Source organism: Rhinoderma darwinii, chromosome 2 (genome assembly GCF_050947455.1).
Source record: "Rhinoderma darwinii isolate aRhiDar2 chromosome 2, aRhiDar2.hap1, whole genome shotgun sequence".
Taxonomy (NCBI): Eukaryota; Metazoa; Chordata; class Amphibia; order Anura; family Rhinodermatidae; genus Rhinoderma; species Rhinoderma darwinii.
Window position 1 is genome coordinate 120,991,822 of NC_134688.1, and position 26,171 is coordinate 121,017,992.

The 26,171-nt window shown below is 42.1% G+C and overlaps 1 protein-coding gene across 1 annotated transcript in view; it reads right to left on the bottom strand.

Moving 5' to 3' along the window:
* The window catches only part of RB1 (RB transcriptional corepressor 1), a 292,199-nt gene extending 269,282 nt beyond the window's left edge, over nt 1–22,917 (bottom strand). Inside the window, exon 1 of the mRNA XM_075852244.1 lies at nt 22,451–22,917. Within this exon, the coding sequence (XP_075708359.1) occupies nt 22,451–22,518 (68 nt within the window). The 5' untranslated portion in view covers nt 22,519–22,917. The remainder of the gene's footprint in view (nt 1–22,450) is intronic.
* Nucleotides 22,918–26,171: the final 3,254 nt, after the last annotated feature.

Genomic DNA, 26,171 nt, shown 5'->3' on the forward strand with positions numbered 1-26,171 from the left:
TTTTTTTCTATTCCCCCCCAAAAAAAAGTTAATAAAAGTTAATCAATAAATAATATGTACCTAAAAATGGTGCTATTAAAAAATACAACTTGTCCCGCAAAAAACAAGACCTTATACAGCTATGTCGACGCAAAAATAAAAAGGTTATAGCTCTTGGAATGCGACGATTGAAAAACGTAAAAAATAGCTTGGTCATTAAGGTCCAAAATAGGCTGGTCATTAAGGGGTTAAACAACACCATAACTGTAATCCAAACTCCCTTATGATCCGTGGAATTTACCGTATACATTGTAGCATCAGAGGGGGTAACTTGAGGAAGGTTTTGGCCCAAAAAGAATGTATGTGGATCGTTAAATTGGGATCCATGATGCCTGGTGGCCTTAATTAGAACAACTAAATTTCGCCCCGTTTCTCTAAAATCCCTATCACCATATGCTTTTAATCTGTATTTTAATCTTGTGTCTTTTATCACATTATCGGGTACTTGATGTATTATCCTTACTGACAACTTTTTGATATGATCCTGATACCTTGAGCTGGACCCTCCTTGGAGAACGGACGGAGTGGATGCATGCGTTATCTGTGGATTCACCTATACTATGTACCCATATGGATCAATTATTTGTATTGATATCCTTCTGCTAGTTTTGTCAGTAATTCTGTTATTACTTTTTACTAGAGTCTGTGGGCTTCTCCGTCCCTTTTCGATAGGAAGTATATATTATTATTTAAATCAGATTTTCTATATATTCTCACTATATGGTTTCAATATCAGTGCACTTTTTTTCCCACACTCGTTATTATAACCTTTTTATGGGAGAATTCTTTCCCCCTCGTATATAATCCTGTTCTGGGATATTACTTTATCATTCTTTATACACACTGTAGTTTATACTACTTCTTTTAACCCCTTTAGGACGCAGCATGTTTTGGCCTTGTGGCACGGCCCATTTTTTCAAATCTGACATGTGTCACTTTATGTGGTAATAACTCGGGAATGCTTTTACCTATCCAAGAGATTCTGAGATTGTTTTCTCGTGACATATTGTACTTTATGATAGTGAAAAAATTTGGTCGACACATTTAATATTTATTTGTGAAAAACACCAAAATTCGGAGAAAATTTGCAAAAAATAGCATTTTTTAAATTTAAGTGTATCTGCTTGTAAAACAGACAGTAATACCACACAAAATAGTTACTAGTTAACATCACCCATATGTCTACTTTATGTTTGCATCATTTTTTGAACATACTTTTAATTTTTTAGGACGTTACAACGATTAGAACTTTAGCAGCAATTTCTCACATTTTCAAGAAAATTACAAAAGGCTATTTTTTCAGGGACCAGTTCAGTTCTGAAGTGGCTTTGAGGGCCTTATATATTAGAAAGTCACCATAAATCCCCCCATTTTAAAAACTGTACCCCTCAAAGTATTCAAAACAGCATTCTCAAAGTCTCTTAACCCTTTAGGCGTTTCACAGGAATTAAATCAATGTAGAGGTGAAATTTTAGAATTTCATTTTTTTGGGCTGAAATTCATTTGTAATACATTTTTTTCTGTAAAACAGAAGGTTTTACCAGAGAAACGCATCTCAATATTTATTGCCCATATTCTGCAGTTTTTAGAAATATCCCACATGTGGCCCTAGTGTGCTAACAGACTGAAGCACCGGCCTCAGAAGCAAATGAGCACCTAGTGGATTTTGCACAGACACGGCACCTTTTTTGTGCCCGCCGTTTTTTTGGAGTTGCAGGCACTTCACTTGGAAAGTGCTGCCCAGGAACGATACGGCAAGAACTACTTGAAGCAGCAGAAATGTAATAATTTTTTCTTGGTACTCCAAGTAGGTACCCGGGTGGCCAGCTTTCCGGAAAATTAGAAATAAATTGTACAGTGCCATCTGTACAAGGTACACAGACAATTTTTTGTACCAAATTTTGCTTTTCCGCATGCCACTGTACGGTTTTAACACCTGGTCATTCAGGTCAACACCCCCCATGAATTTATTATATGCCTGAATGCACACAGGCTTCATTGTGGAGGTTGTGAATCCACGTGTGGGGACAGGGGTGCACCTGGCATCATGCATAGATGTCAGCATGCATACATCTTTTTTATCCCGGTATTTCAAACACAGGATCCCATCCTGCAGCAATGCCCTGCTTTCTCCAATTTGAAGGGATTGGTTGATGAGGGTCTTGGGAAGGTGCCACTGGTTTTTTCGGACCGTCCCACATGCCACTGTTTTTTTGTCTTTTAGACATTTGAACAGGGGTACACTTGTGTACCAGTTGTCTAAGTACAAGTTGTACCCCTGATCTAACAGTGGGTGTAGGAGGTCCCACACTACCTTCCCTGTTGTGGACAGGACGGGGGGACAATTTGGGGGCTGTATTGTCCTGTCCTTCCCCTCATAGATCCGGAAAGCATATGTGTATCCGGTCTCAGACTCACACAGCTTGTAGATCTTGATCCCGTACCTGGCGCGCTTATTGGGCAAATATTGGCGAAACTTCAGCCTACCCTTAAAGTGCACCAGGGATTCATCAACTGAAATCTCTTTGTCGGGGGTGTAGATTTCAGAAAAACTTTTGGGAAAAAAAGTTTAGGAGGGGCCTAATTTTAAAAAGTCTGTCGGAATTGGGGTCATCCTGGGGGGGGCATGGGGAGTTGTCACTGACGTGCAGAAATTTTTGGAGGGCCTCAAAGCGGGGTCTGGTCATTGTATTGCGGTACAATGGACAATGATATAAAATGTCCGTAGACCAGTAAGATCTCACTTTGGGCTTTTTAGTGAGACCCATGCTGAGAACTAACCCCCAATATTTTTGCATTTCTGCACATTTAGTTGGTTCCCAACGATTGGGCTGGGCATAAAATGAGTTTGGGTGTTCGGCTATAAATTGGTGGGCGTAGAGGTTTGTTTGGTCCACCATAAGTTCTATCAAATTGTCGGTAAAGAACAATTTGAAATATTCAATTACAGGCAGCCCTTCCGTCTGCACATTAATTCCTGCTGCAACAGTAAATTCTGGGATTTGGGGTGTGTAATTGGTTGGGGGTGACCAATCACTGCTGGCAGTACCAGGGTCAGGCAGAACGGCAGTTTCAAGGTCAGGCAGAACTTGGGCACTAACCCTCCTGCGACTACGAGGAGGTTCCTCGTTGTCACTAGAGGAGGAGGACGACGAGAGAAAGAACTCTGGTTCCTCACCACTCGCTGAGTCCGTATCGGATGCGATCATGGCATACGCCTCTTCAGTGGTGTAACGCTTCGCAGCCATTTTATTAATTTGTGTGTGCGTGTATATGTAGTTTATCCACACGTAGCTGTAACAACATTACGTTATATAACAAAGATTTTTTTTGTTTGTTTTTTCACACTAAACACTAAAACACCGTTTTTTTTTTTAGATTTTTGGGGTTTTCACAGAAAACACTAAACACGAATAATTTTTTTTTGGGTTTTGTTTTTTTTATAACACTTGACACAAATGCTGACTGACAAGTGACGAGACGGACAGTGACGGATTGACACTAACTGACAAGTGACGCAACTAACAGTGACGGATTGACGCTGACAAGTGACGCGACTAAGGCCTCATGCACACGACCGTATTTTTTCCCACCCGTAAATACTGGCGTAAATACGGGTCCGGTGTCACACGTATTCCACCCGTTTTGCACCAGTATTTACGAACCCGTGCTCGTAAATATGGGTCCGGTGTCACACGTATTCCACCCGTATTTACGAGCACGTTTTTGGCGGCAAAATAGCACTGCACTAATCGGCAGCCCCTTCTCTCTATCAGTGCAGGATAGAGAGAAGGGACAGCCTTTTCTGTAATAAAAGTTAAAGAAATTCATACTTACCCGGCCGTTGTCTTGGTGACGCGTCCCTCTCTTCACATCCAGCCCGACATCCCTGGATGACGCGGCAGTCCATGTGACCGCTGCAGCCTGTGATTGACCTGTGATTGGCTGCAGCGGTCACATGGCCTGAAACGTCATCCAGGACGTCGGGCCGGATGTCGAGAGGGACGCGTCACCAAGGCAACGGGCGGGAGACCGGACTGGAGGAAGCAGGAAGTTGTCGGTAAGTATGAACGTCTTTTATTTTTATTTTTTACAGGTTTATACTGATCGGTAGTCACTGTCCAGGGTGCTGAAACAGTTACTGCCGATCAGTTAACTCTTTCAGCTCCCTGGACAGTGACTATTTACTGACGTCGCTTAGCAACGCTGCCGTAATGACGGGTGCACACATGTAGCCACCCGTTATTACGAGAGCTCCATAGACTTCTATGGACTGTCCGTGCCGTTATTACGGCCTGAAATAGGACATGTTCTATCTTTTTCAACGGCACGGGCACCTTCCCGTGAGAAAACGGGAAGGCACCCGTCGCCAATAGAAGTCTATGAGCCCGTTATTACGGGTCGTGATTACGACCCGTAATAACGGGAGTTTTTACGGTCGTGTGCATGAGGCCTAACAGTGACGGATTGACACTAACTGCCAACCTGACGCTACAGATTGACGCTAACAAATTGGATGAAAAAAAGAATATCTCCCTTATACACTGGGAGGTGAGTGGGGTCACACACTAGGAACAGGGAAATTAGGGGTTGATTCTTTTTTTCACTTTGTGTGGGGCACACAAGACGACACAGGCTCTGATCTCTCCAACTTCTCTTCACCTACTAAGAGATCAGAGCCTGTGTCTGTTATTTTTCACCCACCCTGGGTGAAAAATGCACTGTGATTGGTGGGTCTGAACAGACTCACCAATCACCTCTTCTATTGGTTCCCTGCTGGTCACATGGGGCATGGGACAGGAGGGGGGGGTCACATGGGGCATGGGACAGTGGGGGGAGGTTCCCATAGTAACTGTTTCTGGACTAATTTCAAGTCCAGAAACCGTTTTGAAAACTTTATGTGCAGAAATGATGTAATCAGTGGATCTGTACAGATCCACCGATTACATCGATCGCCGACATTGGACCGCTTTTACGGGTCCAATGCCGGTAACTAGGGAGTGTTAGTTGTCAGGGGAGCAGGTTTTACCCGCCCCTGGCTGAGAATGCACTATGATAGGTGGGTCTGTTCAGACCCACCTATCAATGCAATCGCCGGCAATGGCCACTGCTATTGGTCCATTGCCGGTGACATGAGGCATCGGGTAGGGAGGGTGAGTCTCTATAGTAACCGTTTCGGGACTTATTACATGTCCCGGAACGTTTTTTTATACTTTATGTGCAGAAATGATGTAATCGGTGGATCTGTACAGATCCACCGATTACATCGATCGCCGACATTGGACCGCTTTTACGGGTCCAATGCCGGTGACTGGGGAGTGTCAGCTGTTGGGGACAGCTGTCCCTGCCGTTCCTGGTGCACACTGCCACCGACAGTGTGCACCGGGACCCACTCAGCAACTGTACATCCTTGTGCGCTAAGACACTGGCAGCAGGGACGTACAATTGCGTCCTGGTGCGCCTAGGGGTTAATAAGTCACTGTTCGAGTACCTACACTCTTTTCTTATTAACGTAACGGTCGTTTAAACATGATTCACCATGCATCACAATATGCTTACTGCATCTTTATATCCCTTTTGAACTATGGGGCTAGTCCTGGCAATTGGCATTTACCACACTATATAGCGCAATGCTGGTACATTGATGCGTACCCGTTTCCTCCCCTTGTGTTTCCTATCCAATGAGGTGCGCGCCTCTTCTGCGTGATCCCGGTGTGTGGCCGGCCCCGCTCCCGCCCCCTATAGCGCACTGCGCATGTCTGGGATCCCTGTACGCGTCGGGGATCCTTGATGTGCGCTCCGGCGCTGGAAGTGGGGCATGCCTCACTTCCGGTCTCGGCATGAGACGTGCGCCGTGATCTCTGCGTATCAGGAAACACACAATCCACCTGTGGCTCCCCCTATTTAAAGCGGTCACCTCCCTAGACACGATACACCCCTTGAGGAAGCATACCGCGAAACGTGCGTAGGGGTTCTTCTTCACGCCAGTCTGACTCCCCTAAATATTTTTACATGGGTAAGTCTTTTCTAGGAATGGAAGTGAGGAGTGGCTCATTTAGGGCTTAGACCTGTAATATGTTCACTGTTAGCATCTGACTCATACCTTTACATTAGGTCTCAGACTCATTGCCTGCTTACTATTAGCACTTTACTCATGTTTATATATCTATATGCATTGTCTGTATGTATACCATGGTATGGTTCTTAGTGCTGTATACATCCACCACCCATACTTCATATCCATTTCCTTTATCACCCTATACCATCATTTGCATATCACAGGGAGTCTTTAAGTCGTGTTCACACTGGAATTTTTACAGTGTCCTCTTGTCTTGTTTTCTACCTTTTTAACGTTTTCTATGTATGTAATTATGTGTTTAATAAAGCTATTTATTTTTACTTGTGGCTTTCATGCTCTTCTTTTCTCTAGTGTATAGAACCATATGGAGCGCGCTCAGCACGTGAGTGCGCTCCATACATCTCCCCCTGCACCAGGACGTACCGGTACGTCCTGGTGCGTGAAGGGGTTAAAACAAATTTGGTCAGCATGCTCAATACACCACTAAATGAATACCTTTAGGGGGTCTAGTTTTTAAAATGGGGTCATTTCTGGTTGTTGTTTTTTGTTTTTTGTTTATATCAATGCCTCTAAATGCATGATATGGGGCCTAGAATTTATTAAATTGTGCCCTGAAAGCCAAAAGGTGCTCCCTCTCTTTTTTTGCCCAGCCACACGTTCATTCTCATGTTTGCTTTACAAAGAAATCGATCTTTAAAATTATACTTTTATGATAAAAGTGTACTTTTATTTTTTTTCACCTGCTTTGCATTAAATTTAGCAAAAAACGGTGGGGTCAAATAACTCACTACACCCCTAGATAAATACCTTAAGGGGTCTAGTTTTCTAAATGGGGTCATTTATGGGGAGTTTCTATCGTTCCGGCAGCTCAAAGCCTGTTCAAAGGGGCAGTTGGGGCCTAAAACATTTTTCAAGCTAAATATGCGTCCTGAAAGCCACCGGGTGCTCCCTTCCTTTTGGGCCCTGCCGTGTGTCCAGGTAGCACAATAGGGCCACAATGGGGGTATTTTTGAACACAGGAGAAACAGGATGATAGATTTTGGGGTGTGTTTCATTCTTATGTTGAATTTACAAGGAAATCTGTCTTTGAAATTATACATTTGTGAAAAAATTTAAATTATATTTTTTACCACTGCGTTGCATGAATTCTTACAAAAAAAAAAAAAAACGTATGGGCCAAAATACTTACAGCACCCCTTAATAAATACCAAAGCGGTGTAGTTTTCAAAATATGGTCATTTATGGGGGTTTCTATCATTTTGACAACCTATGAACCTCTGAAAACTCGGCTTGGTGCAGGAAAACAAAGTGTACTTCAAAACGTATAAATTATTACATTTGTAAGTCTTCCAAATTGTTCAAAAAGGTTTTTTGTTTTTTTTCAAAAGTGCTGCGAAAATAAAGTTAAGATGGGAAAATATATTTAATAAAAAAACCGTATACAGTATGTATGTACATATGACAAATTGCAGTTCAAAAAGTTTAATCACTTTTTGTACTTTTTAATTATTTTACTCAAATCGCATCCGTCAACTTTTACCACCTAAATAAAAGTACAAGTGACGAAAAAATGTCAGAATTACTTGGATATGTAAAACTATTGCAAAGTAAGGCCAGATTCAGACAAGCGTGTGTGTTTCGTTTTGCGCAAGCAAAAACCGCAGCGTTTTGCCTGCGCAAAAGGCACTTGACAGCACCGTGTGCCCTGTTCATATGGATGTGCGGCTGCGTGCTTTTCGGGCAGCCGCCATCTTTATGACACTCCGTTTGGATGTTTGTAAACAGAAAAGCACCTGGTGCTTTTCTGTTTACATTCATTCTTTTACTGTTATTGCGCAAATAACGTTTGTCCCACGGAAGCGCTTCCGTGGGGCATGCGTGATTTTCACGCACCCATGGACTTCAATGGGTGCGTGAAGCGCGAAAAACGCCGAAACATAGAACAGGTCGCAAGTTTTACGCAGTGGACTAACGCTGTGCAAAACTCACGGACTGTCTGCACAGCCCCATAAACTTGTATAGGTCCACGCGAGCCGCGTGAAAACCACGCGGCCGGCACGGACGCAAAACACGTTAGTCTGAATCCGCCCTTATTGTCTGATAAAGTCAGCCATAACAGATTTTAATATCTGGCTTGCTCATTAACCCCTTCAGGACTGAGTCTGTTTTGGCCTTTTTTCAAATCTGACGTGTCAATTTATGTGGTAATAACTTGGGAATGCTTTTACCTATCCAAGCGATTCTGAGATTGTTTTCTTGTGACATATTGTAGTTTATGCTGGAGGAAAAATTTGATCAATAAATTTAGTAATTATTTGCGAAAACACCAAACTTTATAGAAAATTTGCAAAAATTAGCATTTTTCTTAATTTAAATGCATCTGCTTGTAAAACAGATAGCAATACCATACAAAATAGTTACTAGTTTACATTTCCTGTATGTCTACTTTACGTTGGCATCATTTTTTGAAAGTCCATTTATTTTTCTAGGATATTACAAGGCTTACAGCTTTAGCAGCAATTTCTCACAATATCAAGAAAATTTCCAAAACATATTTTATGTTACAGTTCAGTTGTGAAGTGGCTTTAAGGGCACACTGCACTAGCGATATAGTTATATCACTATGTGCAGCTACATACACAAACCCTAACATTACTACAGTGTCCTGATAATGAATACACATGACCATCCAGCCTGGACGTCATGTGTACTCAGAATCCTGACACTTCTGACTCTTTTTTGTGAGATTCCGGCAAGTGAAACCAAATCTCGTTTAGCTCCGTAATCTCGCGAGATTTGGTTTCACTTGCCGGAATCTCACAAAAAAAAGATTCAGAAGTGTCAGGATTCTGAGTACACATGACGTCCAGGCTGGATGGTCATGTGTATTCATTATCAGGACACTGTAGTAATGTTAGGGTTTGTGTATGTAGCTGCACATAGTGATATAACTATATCGCTAGTGCAGTGTAAATGAATGGAGAGGAGTGCATGATGCTGATTGGTCAGCGTCATGCACTCCTCTGTACAACGCCCACTTGGTCGAAAGTAAAAGTACGCCCACTTGGGCATTAAGAAAGCTCATTAGCATAAACCAAAATCGCTCCTAACGTTGTGAAAAAAGATCGGTTTTTTTAAATAAAAAGCATTACTGTCACCTAAATTACAGAGCCCATCTCCTTATGTAGGAGATAGGACACTTATAATGTGGTGACAGAGCCTCTTTAAATCAGAAAAAAGGCAATTTTGGGTTTTTTAACTTGAAACATATTTTTTTTTTTTTTTTTTGTCCTACTAAGGGACATGAAGGCCTGTAATATTGATCGCTATTCTAATACACTGTACTACATTCATAGTGCAAGGTTTTAGAGCTGTCATTTATACACTGACAGCAAGCCTATGAGGACCCGCCAGAGGCCTCCAGTTGCGATCGGCATCCCAGCGATTGCGTCGCTGGGGTGCCGGTGACTAAAAACTCCTTCGATGCTGCGATCTCTATTGAGCGCAGCATCTGAGACGTGAATCGGCTGGATCGAAGACTAGCTCCGGTCCTGGCCGTTACAGCAGGGTTTCAGCTGTAATATAAAGCATTGATGGTGCGGGCTTAGCTTCGACGTTATAGTACTGAAGTTTGCGGGAACTCCTTCCCGACAGAGCCGTATATGTAAAGCGGATGTCTGAAATGGGTTAAATCTTCTGGCACTCCCAATACAGACATGTATAACATGTAAAGGATCTATCTTAACAGCTGCAGTCACACATTATCAGAGGTGCAGGTTCTTTAAAACCAGCTGCAGTCGCAAGATTACTTGCTGTCATTAAGTCCCACACAAACGTTACCGAAGTGTCGGGATGGTGAATAGATATCGCGTCCTGGCTGGAAGCAATATCTATTCACTCTCAAGACACTTCAGTAACGTTAATGTGTGAGTAAGTGACATCACATCGTGATCTCGCAAGATCACTATGTGCTGAGTACATGAATGGAGAGAAGTGTAGGACACCGATTGATCAGCGTCATACACGTCTCTTTACAATGCACACTTGGTCAAAAGATAAAACACGCCCAGTTGGGCATTTAGAAAGTCATTAGCATAAATCTAAAATAGGTCATAACTTGGTCAAAATGTATTGTTTTTCTAAATAAAAAAACTGCTGTAATCTACATTACAGCGCCGATCACATTATGTAGAAGATAGGGCACTTATAATGTGGTGACAGAGCCACTTTAATAAACTATAATTAATTTATTATAAGTGTGAGTCTCTCCATAAAGGGTATATGAACCCAACTTCTGTAATAGTTGGCAAAACATAATTTGGCGGAGTCGGCAGGACAGCCCAGAGAGATAAACAGCAAAAATTCAGAAAAGCCAGAATTTAAAGGAGTAAGTCCAGTAATCCGGAAAAAGGTGTAAACTGGTTAAATAATGTCTCTATTCAAGAAAAGTAATGTTTCTGCTACTGTATCAGCTAATATACCAGGATCGGAGAAAGCTCCCGATAAAATTGTGGCCACTGAGTGGTCTTATTGTGCAGGATTGTGTGAAAATTGGTCCTCCATACTACAAGGGGTGGATCCCATAGACATTGTCAATTGCATGCAGAAGGTCATTGTGGAAAAAGGGAAAGAATCATCGGCTGTTGGCTGTAGAGGCTGGGTTTTGTTGTGTGCATACCGAAAGTTATATGAACAGTATAAAAGTCTTTTGACCGGTGTGAATGAGATGGAAAAGAAAATGTGGGCTGCTGACAATGCATATACAATGTTACAATGCCAGAACAAACTGTTGGCTAATAAGTGTGATGCGTATCAAACTGTGGCAGAGAAAACAGCTATATATGTGGGACATGCTGCTGAAATGATGCAAAATGCTTTCAGCTTGAGTGTACGTAACAGGATCATACGCTGTGCTCCGCCTGCATACAAGTCTGTCATAATGATCCTACTAGTAAATCTTGTAGGGTAAACCGTTGCAGAAGTAGAGGATCAAGTTAGACAATTGGGAGATTTGGGAGAGTGGGGTCCTGTCCAGCGGGAAGAGCCTAACCCAAATTAGGAGATGATGTAAACAAAAATATATCCAAGAGGGTGAGCAGGAAGGATATGTTTGTCACCTTACTCAAAGATGGGTTTCATAGAGAGAAAATAGATGGTATAGGAACCGCTGAAATGTGGCAAATATATATGAAAAGATTGTTGAATAATAAGGGAAAACAGTCTTCAGGTAATCAATCATACACCAGAAAATTGAACTCCCAGACGCAACCCAGTGCTCCAAAAGAGGAGGAGGGGGGACAAGCTCCGGTGGAGGGCCCACCACGGGGGTGTTGCCTGCCTATTCTCCGGAGTATGAGGATCTGTATCGGGAGGTCAAACAGTTATGCTTGATTATAAACAAAACTGTTCTGATGACAAAGGGGAGAAGTAGGATTGACTTCAAAGCCAAGCTCTAAGAAAAAGAGATCTCCGCCCACATGTAAATTTGACAATTCATTAGAAAAAGAAACAAACACAAACCGTGCAGGCTTTGGTAGATACAGGAAAAGAGGCTTCATTAACCCCTTCAGGACTGAGCCTGTTTTGGCCTTCAGGACGAAGCCGATTTTTCAAATCTGACATGTGTCACTTTATGTGGTAATAACTGCGGAATGCTTTTACCTATCCAAGAGATTCTGAGATTGTTTTCTCGTGACATATTGTACTTTATGTTAGTGAAAAAATTTTGTTGATAAATTCAATATTTATTTGTAAAAAACACCAAGATTTGGAGAAAATTTGCAAAAATTAGCATTTTTCTAAATTTACATGTATCGGCTTGTAAAACAGATCGTAATACCACACAAAATAGTTACTAGTTAACATCCCCCATATGTCTACTTTAGTTTGGCATAGTTTTTTGAACATTCTTTTATTTTTCTAGGACGTTACAAGACTTAGAACTTTAGCAGCGATTTCTCATATTTTCAAGAAAATTTCAAAAGGCGAATTTTACAAGGACCAGTTCAGTTCTGAAGTGGCTTTGAGGGCCTTATATATTAGAAAGTCCCCATAAATCACCCCATTTTGAAAACTACACCCCTCAAAGTATTCGAAACAGCATTCAGAAAGTGTTTTAACCCTTTAGGCGTTTCAAAGGAATTAAAGCAATGTAGAGGTCAAAGTTACAAATTTAATTTTTTTTTTTTACAAAATTCATTTGTAATACATTTTTTCTATACCACAGACGGTTTTACCCGAGAAATGTAACTTATTATTTATTGCCCAGATTCTGCAGTTTTTAGAAATACCCCACATGTGGCCCTAGTGCGCTAATTTACTGAAATACAGGCCTCAGAAGCAAAGGAGCACCTTTTTTTTTTTAGCATATATTTTAGGTAGCATGTCAGGTTTGAAGAGGTCTTGTGGGGCCAAAACAATAAAGACCCCCAAAAGTGACCTCATTTTGGAAACTACACCCCTCAGGGAATTTATCTAGGGGTATAGTTAGAATTTTGAATCCACCGTTTTTTTGCTAAATTTATTTGAATTAGTTTGTGAAGATGAAAATCTACTTTTTTTCTGAAAAAACGTAGAAATTTGTAATTATTTCAAGGAATATAAGAGAAAAAACACCCCAACATATGTAAAGCAATTTCTCCTGATTATAGCAATACCCCATATGTGGTAATAAACTGCTGTTTGGACCCACAGCAGGACTCAGAAGGGAAGGAGCACCATTTGGATTTTGAAATTCTGATTTTGCTGGAATAGTTTTCGTTTGAAATGCACTGGAGGGAACAAAATAGTGGAAACCCCCGGAAAGTGACCCCATTTTGGAAACTACACTCATCAAGGAAATTTTCTAGGGGTAAAGTTAGCATTTTGACCCCAAGGTTGTTTTGCTGAATTCATTGGAATTATTCTGGAAAGGTAAAAATCGACTTTTTTTCTGAAAAAAGGTAGCCATTTTTAATTTTTACAAGGAATAAAGGAGAAAAAGCACCCCAACATTTGTAAAACAATTTCTCCCGATTAGGGAAATATGCCATATGTGGTAATAAACTGCTGTTTGGACCCACAGAAAGGCTTAGAAGGGAAGGAGCGCTATTTGGCTTTTGGAGCTCAAATTTAGCTGAAATGGTTTTTGAGTGCCATGTCGCATTTGCAAAGCCCCTGAGAGGCCAAAACAGTGGAAACCCCCCAAAAGTGGAAATTACACCACTTAAAGAATCTATCTAGGGATATAGTGGGCATTTAGACCCCACAAGTCTTTTGCAGGATTTATTAGAATTAGGCCGTGAAAATGAATATCAACATTTCTTCCACTAAAATGTTGCATTTTTTCAATTTCACAAAGGATAAAGGGGGAAAAAGCTGCCCAACATTTGTAAAGCAATTTCTCCCGAGTACGGCTATGCCCCACGTGTGGTCATAAATGTTTTTTCATGAGAAAGTAATTAACCCTTTCTGGACTGATCCATTTTTTTCTTTTCCTTTTTAGTTTTTTCCTCCCCGCGTTCCAAGAGCCACAACTTTATTATTTTTCAGTCAATAGAGCGGTGTGAGGGCTTATTTATTGAGGGACGAGCGTTCGTTTTTATTGGTACCATTTTTTGGTACATACAACTTTTTGAGCACTTTTTATTAAATTTTTAGGTAGAGCCAAGGTGACCAAAAAAACAGCGATTTTGCCGTTTTAAATTCTTTATTTTTCACGTGAGACGCTCCATAAATCACCCCCCACACTAAAACATGCTATGTCGTGGTGCGCAAAGGGGTTAATGCGCAGCACATGGTGCGGAGTGAAAGTTACAATTTCCCACTCATATGCCATTTTAGTGCACTATATGTTATGCCCAGTTTGTGCCACTGAAGACAAATACCTCATAAAATATTAACCGGGTTCTCCCGGGTATGGCGATGCCATATCTGTGGACGTAAACTGGTGTTTAAGCACGCTGTAGGGCTCAGAAGGGAGGGAGCGCCATTTGGCTTTTGGGGCGCAGATTTTGCTTGGTAGTTGTTCTGTTTGGGGTTTTACTGGTGTTTCAGTTTATAATGTGGGGGCATATGTTATCTGTGCGGGGTACATGATAAGAGGGTATAATAATGCAGTAAATAAATAATAATCCGCAGATATGTGGCCGATGTCGCACTGATAAATGGCGCCCGATCTTATCCGCTTTTGGACACTCTGCACATTTTGCATCGCCATATTCTGAGAGCCAGAACTTTTTTATTCTTTCACCACCGGAGCTGTGTGAGGGTTTATTCGTTGCGGGACAATCTGTAGGTTTTCATTGGTACAAGAAATTTTTTTGTTCACGTTTTATTCCATTTTTTGGCAAGCAAGGTGACCAAAAACCATCAATTCTGACAATGTTTTTTATTCGGTTTTTTTATTGCCTTCACCCTGGGCTATAAATTACCATTTTACTTTATTCTGCGGGTCGATACGATTACGGCGATACCATATGTATATAATTTTTTTATGTTTTGCAGCGTTTGTGCAATAAAATCACTTATTTATAAAATAAATTTTTTGTGTCACCATATTCTGATAGCCATAACTTTTTTATTTTTCAGTCAAAAAAGCGGTGTAAAGGCTTGTTTTTTGCGGGACGGGATGTAGTTTGTATTGGTACCATTTTGGCGTACATGCGACTTTTTGATCACTTTTTATTGTATATTTTGGGAGGGTTGGTAACCAAAAAATGGTGATTCGGGCACAGTTTTTCGTTTATGTTTTTCGCAGTGTTCACCGTGCAGGAAAAATAATATTACAGTTTTATAGATGGGGTCGTTACGAACGCGGCGATAGCAAATATGTGTACTTTTTTTAACGTGTTAATTTTTTTCCTATAATAAAAGACTTATTATAGGAAAAAAAGCATTCTTTGTTTATGTCACTTCTAACTTTTATTTTTACACTTTTTAAAAACATTTTTATTATCTTTTTTTTACTTTTTTTACTTGTCCCACTAGGGGACACTTAGACTGGCAGCTCTGATCGCTGCTGGAACACATTACACTACACACCTGGTGTAATGCATTCCAACTGTCATTGTGACGTAACTGTCACACTGACAGGAAGCATCGGAGGACCGGCCAGAGGCTGCTCCTCCGAGGCTTCCGTATATGGCAATCCGGAGGTCATTGTCTGGCCTCTGGTTGCCATGATAAGGATCGCCAGCCCCCGCAAATGCATGTGGGGGGCTGCCGATCCACTGTAAACCTCTTCGATGTGGTGATCGCAATCGACCACCCCATCGAAGGGGTTAATTGCCGATTTCAGCGGCGACAGGCCGCTGAACGGCAACAGGGAGAGCAGGGCAGACGCCCTGCACAGTTAACCGCCGCTGCGGTGTAGCACCGCGCGGCGGTTAACTGTTAAAGCGCAGACTTAACTGCACGCCCAGGTGCGCGAAGTTACTGCTCACCTGGACGTGCATTTACGCCAAGGTGCGGGAAGGGGTTATTTTATGGAAACCCAAAACAATATAAGGGGCAGAGAGTAATTATCACGGGATTGGGAGGAAAACAAATTGAGGCCATGCAAGCCAAGATAAAATGAAAAGTGGGAAATGTACTTACACAAGAGTACAATGTAATGATAGTTCCCATTCCTGAATATACAATTGGGATATACTCAAGGGAATGACTTTACAACTACCAGATGGCAAATATCAATTTGGAGTAAAACCCTAAATTACAGCTAGACCAGTAGTAGTAGTAAAGGTTAAAATGCCACCGGTAGACATTCCCCTCTCCACCAAAGTAATTAGCATGAAACTCCAAATTCCCTGGGGACGACTAAGACGACAAAGAAACAGGAGATACTATTCAGGATCTATTGGATGCTGGAGTGTTGATACCTACCATTACAGAGTGGAATAACCCAGTGTGGCCAGTAAAAATGAACTATGGCAAGATATTTGGGCTACTGTACAACGCAGTAACTGTAACGGTTTTTCATGTTGATGCTCATTGTGCTTCTGATACCCTGGATCGAATGTATAATTCAATTGCCGAACAACAAGCGAAGATTTTGGCTGCGGATGCCGTTGACCCTGGAAGTGAAAGTCATTTGGGTTAGGCTAAGTGGGAGCAGCAAAAATGTACCCATCTCTGAGAAAAAGCCTCTTATCAATGGGCAAAAAGACAAGGGGTGCCCATCAGGTTAGAATGGGTAAAAGTAATTTTAACAAAAGATGTTTACCACATACTGTAAGAGGACACATTGCTCGAGGCAAGTTGCCAGTACGGATATGGCAAATAGATTTTGTGGGACCTTCATCCATGGATGCCGGATGTGCCTATATCTGTACTATAGTGGATACATATAGTGGGTACCTCATTGCTTGTTCTAGTAAATTTGCAAATGCTAAAAAGTACCTTACGTACCCTACAGATTATTACTTTATATTATGGTGTTCCTTTACAAATTCAAAGTGACAATGGGTCACATTTTAAGAATAATAAGTTTGCAGACTTTTGTGCTCAAAATAATATTGAATGGATCTTTCACATTCCCTATTATCCTCAAGCACGAAAGAACAATTAAGTAAATTAGGAGATGGATTTTACAAAAAATGGAAGACTAATTTAAATGAGGTACTCAATATTCTTAATGATCGCCCAATAGGAGAGCAAGAAACTCCTTTGATGAGGAGGACTCCTAATTTGCAGATAATGCCAGCGAAGGCCTCAGCCTCAGGAGATAGTGTCATGTACTGGGAAACTGTCCCAGGAAATGGAGCCCTGGCTCCGTATAGAGCCGCTCCTGATGCAGCTGGATTGGATTTATATGCAAATTAACAAGATAGAGTAAAAATACAAGATATTCCGATTATTTCTACTGGACTAAGATTAATAATTCCACCTGGACATTTTGGATTAATAGCTCCTCGATCAGGGTTGGCGGTAAAAGGCATACAAATTATGGGAGGGATAATAGATCAAGATTATCAAGGATTAAGGTAATTTTGTTAAATTCAGGATCTCCTAGTCCAAAAAGGAGATTGGGTAGCTCAGTTGTTAAAGAGGCTCTGTCACCACATTATAAGTGCCCTATATTGTACATTATGTCAATTACAGCAGTGTTTTTTATTTAGAAAAACGATCATTTTTGACCTATATTAGCTTTATGCTAATGAGTTTCTCAAAGGACAACTGGGCGTGTTTTACTTTTTGGCCAAGTGAGCGTTGTACAGAGGAGTGTATGACGCGTAATCTCGTTTGAAATGACAGTTTACAGCATAATCTCGCGAGATTACGCTTGCTGTGCTGTAGTGTTGGGATTGTATTAGCGGAGTGTCAGGATTCTGAATAAACATCACGTCCTGGCTGGTAGTTATGTATATTCATTGTCAGGACACTGCAGTAATGTTAGTGTTTGTGTATGTGACTGCACATAGGGATATAGATATATCGCTATGTGCAGACTAAATGAATGGGGAGAAGTGTATGACGCTGATTGGCCACTGATTGGTCAGCGTCATACACTCCTCTGTACAACGCCCACTTGGCCAAAAAGTAAAACACGAGTTGTCCTTTGAGAAACTCATTAGCATAAAGCTCATATAGGTCAAAAATGATCGTTTTTCAAAACAAAAAACACTGCTGTAATCTACATTACAGCGCCGATCACATTATGTACAATATAGACCACTTATAATGTGGTGACAGAGCACCTTTAATACGGTCAAGTACTAAAGTGACAATAGTCAAAGGTCAAGCTCCTCAATTGATCAGAGTACGAAGTGACAAAGGATTTGGAGCAACAGATCCTTAAAATAGTGGAGCAAAAGTGTGGAAACATTCTCCCAAAGGAGGGGCTCTTCCTGAAGATGCAGAAGTTATTGCTTGAGACAATGATAACACAGTCCTGGTGATGAAACCAGAACAAGAAAAACGGGAATACATTCCCGCAGAAAGATGTTATTTACAGGGATGACGTGTTTCTCTTTCCAGAATGCTCCAATCTGGACAATGCTAAGCACGGTATGCCTACTTAAGGCCCATTTGTTCGAGCCCATTACGGTGGGAAGCCGTCTACAATCCATTTCTAATAAAGGAAGTTGGTCCTGGATTAATTCCACGAAGCGCAGGATACAGGACACTTATTCGTGTAAATTGAACCAGAGAAGCGTGATAGCAGATGTGACGGCTCATGATGTTAAAATGTTTGTAGAAATACGACCACAATTTGTATGTATAGTAACTGATGACAGTAAAACATTAGTTATAATCTGACAGTACCTTTTGCGGGATGGCTTCAAAACTTTAGTTTTCTAATATGGAATAATCAAAGTTATACCTTTTTAGGCCTCATGCACACGACCGTAAAAACTCCCGTTATTACGGGTCGTAATTACGACCCGTAATAACGGGCTCATAGACTTCTATTGGCCACGGGTACCTTCCCGTTTTCTTACGGGAAGGTGCCCGTGCCGTTGAAAAAGATAGAACATGTCCTATTTCAGGCCGTAATAACGGCACAGACAGTCCATAGAAGTCTATGGAGCTCTCGTAATGACGGGTGGCTACATGTGTGCACCCGTCATTACGGCAGCGTTGCTAAGCGACGTCAGTAAATAGTCACTGTCCAGGGAGCTGAAAGAGTTAACTGATCGGCAGTAACTCTTTCAGCACCCTGGACAGTGACTACCAATCAGAATAAAGAGCAACCTGTAAAAAATAAAAATAAAAGATGTTCATACTTACCGAGAACTTCCTGCTTCCTCCAGTCCGGTCTCCCGGCCGTTGCCTTGGTGACGCGTCCCTCTCGACATCCGGCCCGACGTCCTGGCCGTCCCTGGATGACGTTTCAGCCCATGTGACCGCTGCAGCCAATCACAGGTCAATCACAGGCTGCAGCGGTCACATGGACTGCCGCGTCATCCAGGGATGTCGGGCTGGATGTGAAGAGAGGGACGCGTCACCAAGACAACGGCCGGGTAAGTATGAATTTCTTTAACTTTTATTACAGAAAGGGCTGTCCCTTCTCTCTATCCTGCACTGATAGAGAGAAGGGGCCGCCGATTAGTGCAGTGCTATTTTGCCGCCAAAAACTTGCCCGTAAATACGGGTGGAATACGGGCGACACTGGACCCATATTTACGGGCACGGGTCCGTAAATACTGGTGCAAAACGGGTCGAATACGTGTGACACCGGACCCGTATTTACGGGTGGGAAAAAATACGGTCGTGTGCATGAGGCCTTACCCGATGAGGAAAAAAAAACAAAAAAAGAGCTACATTTTATTGGCATCCGGACATTTTGCCTATGGAAAAAAATGTCCATTTCATTAGAACTTTTATTGGTTCTTATGCGAAATACAGAACATATGAAAAAGCATCTGCAAATTCGCAATAGAACTTTAACCCCTTCCCGCCGTAGCTATTTTCTGATTTTTATTTTCGTTTTTTTTCCTCCCTATATTCCAAAAGCCATAACATTTTTATTTTTCCGTCGATATAGTCATATGAGGGCATGATTTTTGCGGGACGAGTTGTAGATTTTCGTAGAACCATTTATTGTGCCATATAATGTACTAGGAAACGGGCAAAAAATTATTTGTGGGGTAGAAAATGAAAAAAACAGCGATTCCTCCATTGTTTTTTGCGCTTCGTTTTTACGGAATTCACTGTGCAATTAAAACAACATGTTAACTTTATTCTGCGGGTCAATACAATTACGGCGATACCAAATATATATAGTTTTTTCTATATTTTACTAGTTTTACAAGTAAAAACCTAAGTGTAAAAAAGAAAATTTATTTTGTGTCGCCAAATTCCGAGAGCCGTAACTTCTTTATTTTTCGATTTGTCGATTAAGTGGTATGAGGGCTTATTTTTTGCGGGATAAGCTGTAGATTTTAATGATACCATTTTGGTACATGCAAAGTTTTGATCACTTTTTATTTAATTTTTTGTGGAAGATGAGGACCAAAAAACAGAGATTCTGGCGTTCACAATTTTTATATTTTTACGGCGTTCACCGTGCGGGTTAAATAATGATATATTGTAATAGTTCAGACTTTTACGGATGCGGCGATACCAATTATGTTTATTTATTTATTTATTTTTACTATGCTCTAGGGGGAAAATGGGAAAAGTGTTCTTTTTTTTTTTAACTTTAAATTTTTTTAAATTTTATTTACATTAGAAAAACAACTTTATTTTACCAATTTAAAAAAAAAAAATATTAGTCCCCCTAGGGGACTGCAACCAGCGATCGTTAGAAGCCTGTCAGAATCACGATATACTGCAATACATTAGTATTGCAGTATATAGTGCAAGCAATCTATTAAGCCCTGCCGGAGGCAAGGCTTAACAGGAGCACAAAGATAGCGGACCTGGGGGCCTTCATTAGTTACATCCTATGCTTAGGCCTTATTTACACGAGCGTAATTCACGTCCGTGAAAATCACGCGCGTCGCACGGACCTATGTAAGGCAATGGGGACATTCAGACATTCCGTGTTTTTCACGCAGCGAGTGTCCGCTGCGCGAAACTCAGAACATGTCCTATACTTGAGCGTTTTTTGCGCATCCCGCACCCATTGAAGTCAATGGGTGCGTAAAAATCACGCGCAGCACACGGACGCACTTCCGTGTGCTGCGCGTGATTTTTACGCAACAGTAGATCAAGAAATGAAGGGAAAAATAAAACCACCTCCTTCATTTCTTTTTCTAAACTTCAAAACCGCGTGTCATAAGGACGGCATATGCGTGGAAATCACGCAGCCACACACCAAACACTGATGACACACGGAACTGCAATGCGCAACAAACGCTGCGTTCTTTGCACGCACACGCTCGTGTGAATTTCGCCTTACAGTACTAAATTATATGTATTTTATTAACGCTTCGGATTTGTTGACCTACGTATAAAATATGTAAAACGAAGACACCTAAAATTATTCCATTAAGTTATGCTGGATACTCTAAGCAATCAAGGGTGGAATATATTGGAAATGTGATTGGTTGGTTGATTGATTAGACTCCATGTTGTATTCAGGTGGCCACATATGTTCAAATGTCAATGTTCTATAAATAACGCTGCAGTGACTGGATTATTGTTCAGCTATAAACGTTCAATGTTATATAATGCTACTAGTATATCTTTGATATCATTTGTTTGACAAGTTGAGCGTTGTCTGGACTAGTCTTGGGATTCTGATTCCCTCAAGGTCTGGGAATGGCCACTGCAGGTTATTGGGGGATCAAATAAACAATACGTATGCTGAAATAAAGTGCGCATGCTCTGGCTATTGCCATGTTGCATAATGTGCCAAAGGCATAAATTGGGGACTTTCTCAATGCGGATTAGAAGCTCTTGTACCTGTAACTCTGAGGGACCCCTCTATGAGGTGTAATTTCCCGCTTGAGTTCTCTGATCAGCATTGGAGGGGCTTCCCGGTGGATAACCTGTAAGTAGCCTTTATCCTTTGTATATCTTTACAAACGTAGGACATTATTTCACCAGAGAATATCATTGCTTAATATTGAATTTAATAAACTATAATTAAATTGTTATAGAAGTGGGAGTCTCTTTAAAATGTATATGAACCCAACTTCTGTAGCAGTTGGCAAAACACGCGCGTATGTCATTAAGTCCGCAAAAAAAAAACAGAATGTGCTTTTTTTTCATCATTTTGCTTAGCAACTGGTGCGTGAAAAACACGGACAGGACATGAATGACGTCCGTGTGCTGTCCCTTGTTTTCACGCACCCATTGACTTCCATGGGCTGCGTGGTTCGAAAAACGCTCAAAAATAGGACCTGCAGTTTCACGCAGCGGACGCACGCTGCGTGAATTACAACGCATGTCTGAATAGCCCCATTGAATTACATAGGCCCGTGACGCGGACATTGTTTTAACATTCATAACACGGACGTAAAATACGCCTGAAGGCGCGCAAATGAATAAAAACCTGGCCACTGACATTACAAAACACAGAATCCACCGACAATATAGTGTGTATGGAGGCAGCGCAGCGGCATCCCCAACAGCAATGTTGACTCCAATCCCTGTGAGATAAGTGGCATAAAATGTACTTGGCACCAGCTTATCTCCCTTTGGCTATAAACAGCGCACTCAGCAGCTGATCCTAGCATCTTTATGGTGGAGTCATGTGTCAACATCGAGCCAGCTTTAGTAACTGTGCAGCACAGTCCATATAAGTGAATGGAAATGTCATACAACAGCATAACAGCATCGGGAGTCAACTATGTGACATCATGCAAGTCTATGACACTCGGACATGTCTCATGTAAGGACCATTAACAGCCACAGGACCACTTGTACTGTCAGGGTTTACATGGGACAGTGACCGGCACTCACCCGCCACAGCTTAGTTGCTCCTCTTGGGGGCGGCTGGGCGCTCCTCTCCGCGGGCTCTTGGGCGGCATGTCAGCTGTGAGGAGGAGTGAATGCGAGAGACCGGTCCTGTGTCTTGGAAGTGTGAGCGGCGACTAATGAAGTCCACTGTTTAAACGGCGCTGTAACTCTGCGCTCCACCGCAGCCGGCTTCCTCTTCACAGACACGGTTTACACTGTAACCGCGGGAAAATTAATAAAAAAAAAAAATCACTTCCGGCTGATGTTACCATGCAACCTCGGCGACTCGTCTACTGTGGGCGGAAACATAGGGACCGCTGCGACTGCTGTGGCCATATTTGAGTCGGGCACCTATCTATAACGCTATGTCTCGTAGTGCTAGAAACGAAACCTAGGGATTCCCTACAGAGGAAGACTTTCACATTGTAGGTGAAAATATATCAGCTACATAAGGAGCCTGCTGACAGGAATCGGTATGAGGAGAGCCTTCCAAGAGCCACAGCGTTGCCCCCCCCCCCCTCAACATAGCCACGTGGCCTGTGGGGGCTTGTTTTTGTGGGACAAGTTGTATTTTTATTTTATTTTAATGGCACCATTTAATGTACCATGTAATGTATGTATTGAAAAACATAAAAAAATAAAATTGTTAAAGGGTTTTCCAAGTTATATTTCAATAATTGGCCAAGTTAGGAGGGATGAATAAAAAAATAAAAAAGCCATTACTCACCTCACAGATCCCCATCGTTCCAGCGCTGACATAACTGCAGCGATGATGTGCCCGTATCCACGTGATCGCTTCAGCCAAGCACTGGCCTTAACAATCCTGTGCCGTATACAGGGGCGTTGCTAGGGTCTTATAAGATCAGCGGCACAAGCCAGAGACATATTTCTCCCCCCCCCCCCCCAAAAAAATATACGTTTTTTACATATATATCGGAGATAGCATACCTATAAGCATGGCCGGCCTTCAATACGTTCGACCAATGCGGTCGCACAGGGCGCCTGCCGCCACACTGCAAGAGGGGCACCAGCGGGTGTGTATGCCCGCGCCGTTGTAACTACCAGCGGGTCAGGTGCCACTTGCTAAATGCACCCAAGGCCGGCCTTAGGCCAATAGAATATTGTGCTAAAATTTGAGCATTTAAATTGTAGTTGCTGAGCTGTGATGCGGTAGCCTGTGTAAACAGGCACCACAAAAAGTGTCCCAAAATATTCTATTGTGCTCCTGCCTACTATATCTGGTATTTATACCAAACTATTTTAAGACGCTGCAATAGTGTTTATTGACTTACAATTAATGCTGATGTATTCAGTACATAGAAAACCTTAAATGGATACAATGTCTTAACTAATAACAAATGCTGACACACTCAGTGCATTTAAGAGAATCTCAAGAAATTGATACAATGTTTACTAACTGACAACATTTATTGATACATTCGGTTCACAGGAGAGAATCTTTAGAAACTGATACAGTGTCCATTAACTAACAGCCAATATTGACTTATTCAGTGTATGCAATATAGCACACTTGGATTAAAGAGGCTCTGTCACCAGATTTTGCAGCCCCTATCTGCTATTGAATGTGTGTTCTGAAGAGAAGAGGATGTAACTTCTCGTCAGAGCGCCCAGCTAGTAAAAGTATTAAAAACGCCCCGATGTACGCACATAATACACGCCCACTTGGACTTTTACTTTTAAACACACCCACTTGGACTTTTGCAAGCCTCATTTGCATAACTACAAAAATGGTCATAACTTGGCCAAAAATGCTCGTTTTTTAAAAATAAAAACGTTACTGTAATCTACATTGCAGCGCCTAGCTGCTGCAATAGCAGATAGGGGCTGCAAAATCTGGTGACAGAGCCTCTTTAAGTCCTCATTTACACGAGCGTAATATACACGCGTGCGACGCGCGTGCTTTTCACGCGTGTCGTACGCACCTATATTACTCTATGGGGCAGTTTAGACGATGCGTGCATTTTGCGCAGCGTGAGTGCGTTGCGTAAAACTCACGACACGTTCTATAATCGTGCGTTTTTCGCGCATCACGCACCCATTGAAGTCAATGGGTGCGTGAAAACCACGCATGCCGCACGGAAGCACTTCCGTGCGAACTGCGTGATTCGCACAAGAGCTGTCAAAAGGATGAATGTAAACAGAAAAGCACCACGTGCTTTTCTGTTTACAAACATCCAAACGGAGTGTCAAATTAGAGATGAGCGCACCGAACTTCACCGGGTTCGTCCGAACTCGTTTTGACCGAACCCGGCAAAAAATTTTCCGGGACGCGACGTCGGGAGACAGTCACTGTCCACGGTGCTGAAAGAGTTAAACTGGTTCAGCACCATGGACAGTGACTTCCGATCACAATATACATGTAAAAAAAAACAGAAGTTCTGACTTAACGATAACTCCCGGGTTCTTCCTCCAGTCTGACCTCCCGGGATGACAATTCAGTCCAAGTGACAGCTGCAGCCAATCACAGGCCAAGCACAGGCTGCAGCCAATCACAGGCTGCAGCGGTCACTTGGACTGCCGCGTCATCCTGGGAGGTGGGGCCGGATGACGAGAGGGACGCGTCACCAAGGCAACGGCCGGGAGACCGGACTGGAGGAAGCAGGAAGTTCATGGTAAGTATGAACGTCTTTTTTTGATTCACAGGTTGGTGTATATTGTGCTCGGAACTCACTGTCGAGGGTGCTGAAAGAGTTACTGCCAATCAGTTAGCTCTTTCAGCACCTTGGACAGTGACGGGCGTCGACTAGCCTCATCTCTATGATGGCGGCTGCGCGAAAATCACGCAGCCGTGCATCATACACGGATGACACACGGAGCTGTCAAATGCCTTTTGCGCGTGTAAAACACAGCGTTTTTTGCGCGCGCAAAACGCACACGCTCGTGTAAATCAGGCCTAAAGATCATTATACTACTGCTATCAGATGTCTACACAGCCCATCCTCTTCTCTTCAGAACACCCAGCTTCTGACAGTGCAGATCTGTGACGTCACTCACAGGTCCTGCATCGTGACGGCCACATCGGCACCAGAGGCTACAGTTGATTCTGCAGCAGCATCAGCGTTTGCAGGTAAGTCGATCTTACCTGCAAACGCTGATGCTGCTGCAGAATCAACTGTAGCCTCTGGTGCCGATGTGGCCGTCACGATGCAGGACCTGTGAGTGACGTCACAGATCTGCACTGTCAGAAGCTGGGCGTTCTGAAGAGAAGAGGATGTTACTTCTCTTCAGAGCGCCCAGCTAGTAAAAGTATTAAAAACGCCCCGATGTACGCACATAATACACGCCCACTTGGACTTTTACTTTTAAACACACCCACTTGTACTTTAGAAAGCCTCATTTGCATAACTACAAAAATGGTCATAACTTGGCCAAAAATGCTCGTTTTTTAAAAATAAAAACGTTACTGTAATCTACATTGCAGCGCCTATCTGCTGCAATAGCAGATAGGGGTTGCAAAATCTGGTGACAGAGCCTCTTTAATAATTTTTATATATTTTAAAAAAACTTTAACGGTATTTAACTTTTTTATTAGTCCCCTAGGGGACTTGAACCATTGATCATTGGATCTCCTGCACCATATAATGCAATACTAATGAATTGTAGTGTATCGTGATTTTTTTACAGGCTCCTAAAAAGCCCTGCCTCTTTCAGGAGTTTACAGGAGCATAAAGATGGCTGACCTGGGGGCCCTCATTAGTCCCCC